This window comes from Azolla caroliniana, unplaced genomic scaffold (assembly GCF_043228905.1).
Source record: "Azolla caroliniana isolate FFs.n. ecotype wild unplaced genomic scaffold, voAzoCaro1.0.p SCAF_13, whole genome shotgun sequence".
NCBI classification, from domain to species: Eukaryota; Viridiplantae; Streptophyta; class Polypodiopsida; order Salviniales; family Salviniaceae; genus Azolla; species Azolla caroliniana.
Window position 1 is genome coordinate 20,824,085 of NW_028230448.1, and position 13,995 is coordinate 20,838,079.

Sequence of the window (13,995 nt, forward strand, 5' to 3'; positions counted from 1 at the left end):
GAATGTCATCGGATTGAAGATGGCTCAAAAACTTAAAGTGATGGTTTAATGGATAAATAGAAGACAAGATTAGTAGCAAAGTGTTTCGCTATATGAAAGGAGTGAAGTTCGAGAAACCCTTTCCTCCTGTTATACTGACAGATAAACATCTTAAAGCAGGAATTAAACCAACCTAAATGTCCTCTCGCAAGAGAATTTGAGGCCTTAGCATCAAATGTATAAAAAATGTCCTTGAAACTTTGCAATATAAGCCAATTCCATGGAGGATGGAAGAACAAAGTAATTGGCTACGGAGAATTTGTACTACCATCAAAGGGGGTATGTATGTACTACCATACAAGGTTACCAATGAAATCAAAAGGAAAAAGGTGAGAATGACACCAAGTGACAAATCTTGTCTCCTTTCCTCAACAATCCTAGAAAGTTTGCAGCAACATCCAATTGACAGGAAAGTGTGGATCAACTCATATGGCGTTTAATGTGATTTTCTTGCCACCAAGCATTTGGGAGCACCAAGTTGTCCAAATCATCCACATATCACATACCAAACTAGGCTAAAGGTAACATCTTAATGTTCTATCTTGGGCTCTCTGTTCTGAGGGCCTCTAAAATAGCTGCGAACATAGAACATACAGGGCATAATACACTCATCGCAAACTAGCTGAATCATTCAACTCCTGTTAATTGAAGATCATGGAATTTGTTCAATGTTCTAATAAGTCTTTCAACATGCAAATGTTACAAAGTCCTACAAAATGAGATGGTATTGAAATTACAAAGAGAGGGAATAAGACCTTGCAGCCTTTCACTTTCACTTTCATTGGTGAGAAAGGAGAGACAAAAAGAATTATGTCAATAACCTTCACTCCAATGGCCACCTGGTTCCTTATATAACTTCAATGAAATGCGTTTTGACACTTTGTTGCAATTTATAAAGTCTGCTCTTTCTACTTTAATCACCATGTATTGTGTATCGTTCCCATTTCTTAGTTGGGTCATATATCTGTAGGCAGAATATACACACATCCATATTATTAAATGAGCAGAATCTACAAAACAAGACATTTGAAAAGTACTAAATCATTGTTAAAACACAATGACTAAAGCAAACAAATACCTCCCATCTTGAAGCAGGAAAAATATGCTTATTTTTCTCGTACCAATGTCTCTCTACAACTTTGCCGGCATGTGACTGGCAAACCAGAAAACAGAATCAAATCTCCATACACACCTTTAAAACACAGGTAAAACTTTTGACAGAAACATGAGATTTCAAATACAAATTTTAAACTGGCAATACAAAAATACAGTTGACATTAATTACCTCATCTTTCTCAATAGTTGCATCAGCAATCGTTCGGATGTCTTCATGCACATCAAAGTGAAATAGCTACCAAGTAGAGAAAGTCAGGTTAGTGGTTTTCAACTTTTGACCTATGAAAAAAAGTAGATAAAGATTGAAAGCTCGACAGTACCGGTCCACTCTTGCCCCTTGCTTTGTTGATTATTAACTCATAAAAAGAGTGTTGCTGTAAGCAAGCATTAAGGGTTGAATACTGAATGATTAATTAAAGAAGTTTGAATGCATCATCATGTGTGTGTTTTATCTCATCGCATTGCACAGTTAAACATCAAATGATTTAGATGACTAACTTAGAAAGTATAATGTTTTTCTTTGCATCTGATGCACAAATTTTAATAAAGAAACTTACATGTGGGATTATCAAATCCTCCTTAATGTATAATAGATTTTCAACTGAAGCGGTTCTTATTTCTCTAAATTCTGAGGCAAGTTGCTGCTGAACAGACCGTAAGAACTCTGCTATTGTATCTCCTTTACGGACCTGATTTAAATATAAAAGAAGCATTACTCTACAACAAATTTGTTTACTAAAAGTTGATAATACTTTCTCGAAGTGTACAATGCTCGTGGAAAAACCTGTATTACTCGACGATGGCCCGCACCATCCCAATAACTGTAAGTGATTTCGAGTGGCTCGTCTATAAATGTGTAAGGTATATCAAAATTACTGAATAAAACATTGGTTGTATGCAAAGAAACAATTTATTATACATATGTTTCCTTACTCTTTATGCGTTCTTGCTCCTTCTGCCATTGTTTTCGTAGGCGTTCACGCTCTGCTTGCTCTTCTGCTTCACGCTCCCTGATACGTTATCCTCCATTTTCATAAATCTCATATGTCAGTTGGCTTAGTTTTGAAATTTCATTACAAGGCAATAAGAAAGAGCACAATGCATACCTGTCTGGCAAGAAGCCAGTTTCAACAGTGGGATCCTTGCCAAACTTCCCAAGTTTGCTCCGCTTCGGTTCCTCATTCTCTACAAACAACAAACATATCAACTTTCCACCAGGTCTAGATGTATAATACTTCACTCTGTCTATATATTAATCTTGATTCTTAAACAAACTACAAATTTACGTCCTAAATGACGATAGAGCTTTTAGCCATGAAAATGGACATTCAGGACACTTGACAGTATATGCATTTGAAATCATCTTTAAGTCGGATGTGTTGAATTTAAGCATATGCATGATTACTTAACTCAATGCCTGATCAGACAAGAAGAAGTTTCTTACCATTGCCTCCATTATCCTCCTCATCTGTTTCCCCATCCACATCATCAACAAAAGATAATCGTGAGGGACCCTTTGCTCTCCTCTTCTTGCGCTTGAGAAGCAATTTCTCTTCTTCCCTAGATAATCATTTAGCCATTCTATTTTATATATGCAGAACAATGATTAGTTGCATAAAGCATCATGAATTTCCCTTACTCTTGGGCAAGCTTTTGTTGCTTCTCTTTCTCTTCCTCTTCAATCTTGCTGCGCAAGTTGACACGCTACAAAGAAAAAACACCACACTCTCTATCACAATGCAACTTCAACTCAGCAAAGACAAATATTTTGATTCTGGCTACAATGGTTCATGTAACCATCAATCTTTGAAAAACCCTGAAACTCTTCAAGTGAGTTTTCGTGAACAAAATGGTTAAATCCTTCAATTTGGATTTGTGCAAGTTCTAGTGATACTGGAGTCATCAAAATTGCTTGTTGCTTTAAAGTGATAAGGAAAGTGATGCTTTGCTTGCTGGATTTGTAGATTATGGCCAGAAGAGGATATTGCATTTTTGCATAATATTTCTGAATTTTCAGAATTCCAAATTCCAGCGTTCAAATCTTTCCACAATTCACAGTAAAAAATATTGTATAAATCCATGATTGAATCTCAGGCCTTCTTGAAAGTTTAAAAGAAGAATTTTGGTAGCCTTCTATGTTTTGGCAAATAATTAATTAACTACTCTTGTAAAAGAAGAATGTTGGTAGCCTTCTATTTTTTGGCAAATAAAAGAAGAACTCAAACAGTCTCTTCTACATTACAATTTACTCTAAACAATATATATATATATATTCAGCATGCAACCCATTACTTTCACTCAATAGCAGCACACTGATATGCTCTTAAAAACCTTCAGATGGATTCTTATGGATACATATCTTTTAATTTGGGCACACATATATTCAAAAGAGCTATTAGAATACAAAAATAGACTTGGGAATTGTGAAAAAAATAAATTGAATCTTGACGTCACCATAGGCTATATTGGTATGACCAAACGCCCAGCTATCCTCAACAGAAAGATGTGTGCATTTAATGCAGTAGGTGGGTTAGCCATAAAGGTTAATACCCAATTGTATTATGGAAACCCTAGAGAGAGTTCCAAGGTTTGTTCTTCATTTACCCACAAAGTTGTCTTTGTACATGCTCGGTTAGGAAAATGTAAGGTCAAGCTTTTGTTTTATCATTCCTCTCTTGAACTCAAGCTTTGGCATTCTGATAATCTAATATACATTTATATCCTCTCCATTGTTTTCTGCCTTGATTAATTGCATGTGCACTTACTATTTTCAACACAATAGTTCGCATGGTACATGATAGATAGAGGTTTTGTACTTTTCAATCAACAAGAGCTTTGAGAAGGAGACCCGAGCAGAGGCAATCAAGCATGGTTTGTGAGTGATCAGTCACACGGAGAAGATGAGCTCAATAGGTGATGTTGGAAGTGAGACTCCAAGCATTGCAAGGCCATGACCACCAGTAATGTTGAAGGGGAATCTCAACAGGATTAACTACATGATGTGTGTTCAAGATGACCACCATATTGGATTTCTACTTGGATACCATGTGCAGACCAGCTGTTACTTTAGATCCAAAAAAACCAATGGTCACGTTGGTAACAACTTCATTGATAGTGACAACGTTTACCCACACAGAAAGGCAGATGCCTACAAATTTCTATGGAATCAATAGGAGATACAGAATGAGACCAAGATCCAAAACCGGGAAAATCAATTGGTCTCTAATCAAAAGGTGGAAGGGGAATGAGCAAAAGCAAAGCAGCTCATCACAGGCATAACACACCTTTGGAATTGCCGTGACTGGGTTGGTGAAGCTTGTCATAGAGCTGGCATCTATGCCAGTGTGGATCTGTATCCACGCACTACCTCAGCATTATGATGACATAATAACATCTTTGACCACTCAAGTAAGAAATATCCCACTTCCCTTTGAGTTTCCTACATTATTTCAAGAGGAGGGATGTGGATGCGAACAAGTGACACATCAATAGTTGAAAGGTTATTGTATTCTCTACCAGGTGGGATAAAGAGAAGGGCATAAAGCTGAAGCAGCCTTTTAGTAAAAGGTGCCACAATTTCGTAAGCATGACATGTGGCTTGAGACTGCAAAATCAGAAATCCAGAGTGGGACAGCCAGGCAGGTTCCCACATGTTCAGCTGAAGATGAAGATGTGGAATTGTGCCTGGAGGAGAGAATATATTGTTGGGGTCACAAACCTCACTCAAGTGTGGATGCATGAAGAGGCTCGTGAATCCTGGATAGTAAAGTGACTCAGCACATATTGAATCATAGGAGCTAGTCGTAAAACTTGAGGGATGTAATGTTGGAATTAAAGGCACGTCGGTTGCTCCCATTATACTAGAAAACGTTTATTATATAATTTAATATTTTCTGATCTCTGTTGAGATTTGTACAATCTCGTTTTTAGAACTGTAATACAACTCCTAGGAGAGTATTTTGTATGCTAAATGAGATCCTTTGACAAGATTGCCCAATCAGCATTAATAGGTATTTATGAGCCTATCCACTAGCTGAGTGGAGCCATGACTTAGCCGTCTCATTAGCATTTAAAGCTCTTCTTGAATAGCATACATGTGTGTGTGCATGCAGTCCTGCCCTGAATATACATCAAGTAGGTGGGCTTTTGTTTTGTAGAACTGCTTCTGCTTTCTTTAATCTCTCCTGTTTTATCCATTATTGTTTTTAGATTCTATATCTCTGCTTTCAGATATCTCAGAAAACTGTTATTCTATCTTCCTGTACAACTGGTATCAGAGCCAGTGTTGCATCCTTTCCGGAGCTGCATTGTTTAGTCTTTCATCTTGAATAAGTGGGAGTTTCGTGTTTTTTTTCTGTTCTCTATTCCTTCTTTACCATGACAAATACATCAGCCAATGTTGGGGAAGAATTCAGGAAATTTGATGGCACTGGCTTAGACTTGTGGAAGATTAGAACGGAGAACACACTTTACTTGCAAGTCTGTGCAGAAGTATTGGAGGAAATTAAATCAGCTGGTATGGATGATGCAACTTGGAAACTACTCAATTGTAAGGAAGTTGCCCACATTTACATGGCAGTATCAGATGAAGTTTTAGGAAATATCAAGGGGCTGACTACTGGTCATGAAGATGAATCTGTTTGAGACCTTTTCAAATTAAGACGGACCTTCCGCTGCACATCCTGTATGCATGTGCCTGACAAGTGTGGGATGAGGTTGGACAACAAGAGCAAGAGATGCGTCCTTGACAGAACCAGGCCAGAGTATAAGGCTTATTGATGATCTGGTTGACAAGAAGATGGCACTGGAATGGAATGTGGGATTCAATGATGGTTCACATACCTCAGACGGGAGTGAGGGTTGAGACATCAAAAGGAAGACATACCGAAAGATACCAATAGGTGGAATGGGTGCATGAACTAGAATTTGGAGATTATGATCAGTTTGAGGGCCCAGTGTGAAAGAGCAGCTCAATCCAGCTCAAGATGAAACAGCACTCCCTTAACAGCATATTGGCTCCCTGACACTGGACTAAACCCCAAATTGAAAATCACATAAAAGAAGGTCCAAGATGGTTAAGGAGCATAGAGAAGCATACATGGTAAAAGCATAACAGAGATCAAATTAACCCTTATGCTCATGGCATATATTCTGGAAGGAAAAAAGGATCTAAGCTCCAAGGAGGAGATAATGGAGGATCAGACGAGGGAAAAATCCTATGAGGCCTAAGCTGAAAAGTATTTCAGATAACAAACCTGGGAAAAAGAGGGTTTGGAAGACTAAGTACAGGTTGCGGACGTTCATAGAAAACTACAAGGCAAGACTAGGGGCAAAAGGGTATGTGCACTCAAGACTGCAAAGTAATTCCTTCTCTTGCAATCAACTTCAAGGCTCTGCTATTATAATATAAATCTTTGATTTCACCATTATTTTCTGCGTTAACTACCTATGCATTCTCTATTTTCATTGCTATAATTAGCAATCTAGACTATCCCAGATACAAATCTTTGAGAATGCCATTTTAGTTTATTTTGTAAGCATGGTTAACCTAACCGTTTTATGAGTTGTTAAAAAAAATTATACTGACAAGAATTAACAGACCTCGCAAGTCTAACTAAAACATGGGCGTTTATACTGGGCCTAGGTTTGGTATGCATGCTCATCTCGTTGGTGTTGATGATGGTTATCTCAATGGTGTTGATGCATGCTCGTCTCATTGGTGTATGTACATCCCAAACATTGGATGTGAACAAATCAAAAAATGATTAAAAAAGTCAATTCAGTTGATGGAAATCAAAACCTCCTGAACATGAAGCCAAATACACATAACAGTTATGTGCCCTTGTTTTACGGTCAATTGCACTTGAATGCCACAATTACATGAGACTAAGCATGCAGTATGATCCTCACAAATATGATCCTCACAAATATGATCCTCACAAATATGATCCTCATTTGCAGAAAATAGTTCACAAAACAAAGTCTAAATACAAAATGAAGCCAACGGTTATACCTTCTCTACATATTGCTCCCTTGTGACTAAGCCAACGGTTTCCTTCTTGAATGCAGTCTCCAGAATCTATCAGTTTAAAACAAACTTGTTAAGACAGATCTTTAGGCATGCATCTAACTATGAGAAATAAATCAATTAAAAAACATTGCATACAGCAGCCTTCCTCTCTCCATGTGGCAAAGACACACAAAAATGGGGGGAGGGGTTTTAACCATCTTAAAAATAGCATTAAAACCCCAAATTTGATATAATGGATCATCTCTTAATGTTGGAGAGAGACAAAAAATAACCACCTTAGTGCCTACACATGTATAACCCTAACTTTGTAAGAAAAAAGGGGAGGAAAAAGGGAACCACCTTAATGCTAACACATCAAAAATCCTAAATTGAGGAAACACTTTTCCTCTCCCAATATTACAGAGTTCCACAACAGAAAAGAATGCGAAAAATTAGCACCTTAATGCGTATACATTAAACCTTAAACCTGCCCAGAAAGAAGGCAAAAACAATTCACCTTGATTCCTACACAATAGAAATCCCAGAAGAGAAAAAAATAAGCTGAAGAATAACCCTAAAATTGGGGATTTCCTGTAAATTAATTGATAGAGCCACCACAGAATAAGGTAGAAAAATTAACCATCCACACAACATGAAAGAAGTAGGAAAAGGGAATCTTTGCTTCCCTACAATCAAAAATAAAAAATAAACGATAAATAAACAACCACAAATACCGAAAAAGCTATGTATTACAAACATATAAATACCTCGGAGGTGCTAGAACCGAACTGGAGGAGACCTGTTTGGCCTCCAGACGACTTGTTCTTGAGCTCCTCGATCTTTTTCCTCTCCGCTTCTCTCTGTTTCTCGAGGCGCCGGATGCGAGCTGCATCCTGGGCCGTCCCGACGTAGCCATCCCCCATCCCCGACATCTTTCTCTCACTGTCTCTCTCAGTCTACTTCGAATAATATGCGTATACACAGAGAGGCAAGCGAACAACGAAACTTCAGAAACCCTAAAATGTGCTGTAATGCGAGCTGCCTGTGTCTGTCTGTGTGCTGTGTCTGCATCTGTCGCACATAAATCATAAAGAGTTAAAGGTGAACAATTAATTACTGTGTTAGTCTCTGTTATTTTGGGGGTTAGGTCTCTCTCTTTATTATTTATTTTGCATGAAAAAAGCCAATGAACCATCCCATCCATCCATCCTCCTAATCGGAACCCATGGGTTATCGTATAAATATATGTACACATATATCATCATCGATGCCGCCACATCCTATATGGCCTTCAGTGATAGAGCTATCCTTTTGATGTCCATGGAAGACCGATTGTGAATCGTGATCCCATCATAATGGGCCTAGGGATAAGTTGTCTACTAACTTACCATTAGGGTAAGGTAATTCTGATAGAGTAAGAGAAGCTCACATTCTAAACCCCTGAAAATTTCAATGTCGTGTAATAAAATTAGTGAGATTCCGAACCTCAATGCATGGATTAAATATATACATATATAGAATTTTGACTAATCATTTGAATGCCACCACCCAAATTATAAATTAAAGACGATGTGGGTATTTTCAAAGTTTCGTGAAAATGCCATTCTACTTTAATGGCATCAGTCAATCTCTAGATTTTTTCATATGCCTAGAGAGTACTGCTACCTATGAGCGACAATTTCAAACACATTACCCTTTCTCACCTAGGCTTCAATAACCTTAAGCCATATATAGAACACCAATGATAAATGTATCCTCTGAGCCTTACAAGGGCAACCATGTTTAAGATCTTCATGATTGGCAAAGGATGACCTCAATAGAATATATTTTGTTTGTGTAAAAGATGTTAACATATGTAGCTTGTCTATTTCCTTGTAGTTGTCCCTTGTACAAGCATCTTGGGTTTATGTGCATGTAAATTGGATTGCAATTTTGTTTTATGGGCATCCTCAATTTATTTCATTGTTAGTGCACTTTTATTTTTGGGCAATGAATGATTTGATATAAGTTGCATGTATAACATCCATGCACAATTCTAGAAGAGAGTGACGATATTTAATGGCAAGCCATTTACCATAGATACCCTTGGAGTTCATGATAATTGTAAAGGTATTGAATTGTAAACCATGGGAGACAAAGTTGTGCATGCTAAGGGAAACTAAGGGAAACCAATGTAATTTGGATGTTACTTTTTAACATAAAAATTCAACCAATTTCTCATCCACCATATGTTTAGAGGCTTCTATTCCACAAAAGTATGGAATAGCATGACAACAATTTAACATAAACTAATGTTTCTTATAAGTGATAGCCTCCACCCCAAGGAAAGCTACCGAGGTGGTAAAAGGCTCCAACTATTACGCTGTTAAGTTTCACCTTGAACCGAACCAAAGCGCGAAACCACGGCTTAACGGTTTAAACGGTTCGGTTCGGTTTCGGTTTCAACTGTTAGAAACCGTGGTTTTAACGATTTAACTATTTATTTATTTTATCTTTTTGTTTTTATTTTTATTTTCAAAAAATTCAAAATTTTGTTTTTTAACAATTTTTTCATTTTCATGCCTTATTCTCACATTTTAGGAAAATCTTTAAAATTTTGAAATTTTAAATAATCAAATATTTCAAATTTGAATTTTGACCTAAGTTGAAAACCGAAACCGAACCATGAAACCATGGATTTCTCGGTTTAATGGCTTAATAGTTTGAAAACATTTTAATGGTTCGGTTTAACGGTTTCGTGGTTCGGTTCAAGTTTCAACTTTTTTTAATGGTTCGGTTTTGATCCTCTTGAACCGAACTGAACCATTGGGGATTGTTAGTTTCACCCTTCCCACATGTACAAATTCATCCATGGTTTTTTTTTATTTAACATGTGATGCAACGCTAAATAAGTCATTTTCTTAACCAATGAAGGTAAATGTTGTTGTTGTGATATGGAAGATGAACAAATTATCGTGAGTAGTGAATAGCAAATAGGAAATGAAAAGCTCCTTTCACAAATACCTTATAGAAACAATAACGTTCAAACCTTATCTAAATGCACATGATCACTTTATACATATATATATTTCCTTTTTGGATCCTTTAAGTTACCAATTTAAAAGCTTCAATTAACTATCGAGTGCTTTGCCAAAGTATTAGCACTCACTACTAGCCAACAAAGTCCACGCAATTAGCCTTCTATGAATTGGCCCCATCTTGCTTGTAGAAGCTCATAATGTTAGCTTTTAACTCGCATAATCTCGCATACTATCATACCCCCATGCCCCACTACTACTAACAAGGTATACATGTAACATGCTTTGCCAACACAATATCATAAAGTCAAATGTTGATCGACAACCCACAAATGAATCACATGGGAAAACTCATAGCCTCGCAAGATGGTATGTGTACCCTAGTTCTACATTTTATGGAAATGTGTTAAACTAGTCAACATGTTTGCCGTTTGATCATATCTAGGTAGGTATGCACATTTGAATCTTGAACGTGGGAATGAATGGAAGTGGGAACATCCCTTGTCATGTAGATCATACCCAGGCATGATATGAAGCTATCAATGCTCAGATTGGTCTACAGAGAGCCTCACAACATGATTAAAGATCGTACCTATGCAGATACGATGCTATCCATGTTCTGCTTGTTGGCCTACGGAGCCTCCTAACGTTATTACAGAGGAAGTTACAATTGAGTGACTATGAATATTGACTACGTATAGATGGTGATCGAGAGTCAAAGTCGGGTTGTCCGTATGGAGTGGAGGAAATCCGGGATCTGGGTGTGATGGGAAACCTCGACATAATCTCTCTCTCGGGCAGGATAGAGAGAGTAAAGTATATATGTATGTAAATAAGTACGTACACATAAGAATCTTATGATGCTTATATGTTGGGAGAGCCAAATGAGTTGAGTTGTAAAGGAAAGAGAGGGACTTCAGTTGTGCGTCTTTCTTTCTCTGACTCTGTCTCTGTGGGCCTAAAAAGTCTCATAACAATACATACATATGTATTGATATATGTATGTATACACACGCACAGACCTCATTGGCTGGCTATGGCGGAACAGAGCTCTGCCTGCCCATTCTGCATTCTTCTCCCCTCCCTGATTTCTGACCAGCACAGATTCGACCCCAGCGATGCCCCCCTACCGTGAAACATGCCCTCCGCCGCCTCATCTCCACTGGATTCCAATGGATATGGAGACCCCAAGCGCATCCACCCCGGCGCCTTCCTCATCTTCCTCATTTTCTCCCTTCTCATCGCATCCGTTTCAGCATCAGAAAATATGGAAGGGAATGGCAAAGGAAACGACTCAGATCTGATCTGCAACAATCATCAAAAGACCTCATCGTCAAAAACAGTGATAAACTACATAGATCTACATAGCTGTGTGTTCAGCCAAATCTACATACTATCCATACCATGTTTATTAATATTGGTTGCCCTATCGTTCTATGTGTTAGCGAATACGGCCCAATTCCATTTTACTCCAGTTGTATCGAGGATGTCCGAGCTTCTTAACCTCTCCCCAAGTACGGGTGGCGTCACTCTACTTGCTCTTGGCAATGGGGCTCCGGACGCCTTCACATCCGTGGCGGCGGTGTGGGCTGAGAATTCGCGTCTAGGTCTTGGTGCCATTGTTAGTGCCGGCCTCTTCGTTTCAGCATTCGTTGTTGGGTTTGTCGCCCTCGCTTCTTCTCCGAGTAACTTCAAACTTAACCCTATCAATTTCCTCCGGGACGTGTGTTTTTATCTATTCGCAGTTTTCCTCATGTTTTGGACCTACCTTAGTGGTGAGGTTTATGCTTGGCAAGCCATTGGTCTTGTTTGTGTCTATGTCTTCTTTGTCGGCGTTGTTTTCACCATGGATCGAAGTAAAGGTAAGAAGGGAAACAATATGGTCTCCCTTAAGTTGTCTCGTTCGTGTTTAGATGTGTCTGAGCTCGATGATGATGAAGAAGAACAATGTGATTTAGTATCAAGTCATGATGACAATGGACACAGACGTGGAAGAGGTATATTTGGACACTCTGAGAACCTTGTCAAAAGTCGGCTTGGTGATAATGATGTCGAACAGAGTGGAAAGCTGGATGTGGAATCAAGGGAAAGTTGTAACATAATCAAGGGTAATGGAGTGAGCTCACCAGTGGCTTCTCGTGGTGAGGGTTATTACCAAGATAAAGAGGCAAAGGACCTTCCAAGGGTTTTTGGGACTCTTGTTTGTTCACTATTCTGTTGTGGACAACACAAGGACTCCCTGAGCAAATGCAATCAAGCCTTGAAGGTAAGGTCAAGTTTGCTTTTGAATTCAGAAAGATTTTCCCTCACATTAATTGCAGATTAGGTTACAATACAAATGATATTCTAATGTATGGGATGTTGTATGTGTGGTATATACGCAACACTTTACCATATGGTTGTTTGACTACGCCCTCTGGAACAAGGCATAGAACCAAATGTTTATATATCTTCTAATGTGATATTAATCTCATTTCTTTTTCTCTTCAATCTCTTATATTTCTTGATGTATTGAAACCCACAGTTCCTTTGTTTATGTCTCTCTGTAGATTCAATTGCTCTGGCAATTACCTGTCGAGGTTGTTCTTCGTTCAACCATCCCGGCTGTGAATCCATCACAATGGAATCGGGTCTATGCATCAATAAACCTTGTCTTATGCCCTTTAATTTTCCTCTACATAATAAGCTCAGCAATCTCGCCTTATAAGAAGATGATCTTTGTGGTGCCTGGAATCAATTTCCCCTTATGGTTCTTGATTCTATTGCAGGGCACTATTCTAGGGATCGTGTACTTCATACTCACAAAGGAACCACCTAAGGAAGAGCTCCCAATCGTGGTTGCAACTGCCTTTGTGATGAGTGTGTTTTGGATTTCTTTTATAGCTGGAGAATTAGTGGGTTGTTTAGAGGCCCTTGGGGTGTTGCTTAAACTTCCACCCGCTCTCTTAGGCCTCACGGTGCTTGCATGGGGAAATTCTATTGGTGACTTAGTTGCTGATGTGGCAGTGGCGAGAGCAGGTCAACCTGCGATGGCAATGGCGGGTTGCTTTGCAGGGCCTATGTTCAATATGCTTGTTGGTTTCGGCCTCGCACTAGCGGTGAAAACAAGCCGTATTTATCCTTCTCCTTACCTTTTGGAGTATAACCCTAGCATTGTCGTGGCTTTTTTCTTCCTTTTTGCTAGCTTGCTCGGTTCCCTGGTTGTTGTCATATGGAATAAATTTCGGGTACCTCGGCTCTGGGGTTTTTGGTTGATAGGCTTGTACATAACTTTTGTTCTTGTCAGCATCTCCAACTCTAGCTAGCCAAGTTTCGGCAAGTATCACTGGTGGGTTGATGCAACAGCTTTGATGCACATAATGAGAATTCAATGGCCTAAGGTAAAGTGTATGTGTCGGGAAGATATCTTATATTTTTTGGGGGGATGATTACACCCTCATTCATTTCTCTTTGTGCTATCCATTCATTAAACTATCAACAAATTGTATATCTAATTCCTCTTCACCTTTTCGTTCTGTACAAGGGTCACTGTCAAGTTTTTGTATTCTGCAAATTCAATAACATCTACTTAAGTGTCAAAAACCTTAATTTACATTCTTATGCGCTCGTTGATGGTAGCAAACAAAGGTAAAATTTAATGTAATAATGTTGAGGAATCTTTAATATGGAGAACCCTATCTCGAGGAAGTTGTACCCTCTCTTGATTTAGTAGAGAAACCATGAGATAGAGACAAAGCACATGGGCCATACTAACACCAAATCCTGGAGATCATTGTATGCCATTTCGAAGCCTCTTGTGGCTACTTGTAAAGT

General features: G+C 38.5%; 2 protein-coding genes across 2 annotated transcripts; one reads left to right on the plus strand and one right to left on the minus strand.

Moving 5' to 3' along the window:
• Positions 1 to 650: 650 nt before the first annotated feature.
• XCT (XAP5 family protein) lies at positions 651 to 8,231 on the minus strand. Its single transcript, XM_087329858.1, has 12 exons — positions 7,933 to 8,231; positions 7,169 to 7,234; positions 2,795 to 2,859; positions 2,600 to 2,715; positions 2,262 to 2,340; positions 2,089 to 2,165; positions 1,940 to 2,001; positions 1,713 to 1,844; positions 1,476 to 1,529; positions 1,325 to 1,390; positions 1,118 to 1,192; positions 651 to 1,003 (listed from the first exon to the last, which is right to left on the minus strand). Exons 1-12 carry the CDS (start codon positions 8,095 to 8,097, stop codon positions 953 to 955), a joined length of 1,008 nt encoding a protein of 335 aa, XP_087185984.1. The 5' UTR covers positions 8,098 to 8,231; the 3' UTR covers positions 651 to 952.
• Positions 8,232 to 11,170: 2,939 nt separating this feature from the next.
• CAX11 (cation exchanger 11) lies at positions 11,171 to 13,780 on the plus strand. Its single transcript, XM_087329482.1, has 2 exons — positions 11,171 to 12,448; positions 12,732 to 13,780. Exons 1-2 carry the CDS (start codon positions 11,321 to 11,323, stop codon positions 13,485 to 13,487), a joined length of 1,884 nt encoding a protein of 627 aa, XP_087185608.1. The 5' UTR covers positions 11,171 to 11,320; the 3' UTR covers positions 13,488 to 13,780.
• Positions 13,781 to 13,995: the final 215 nt, after the last annotated feature.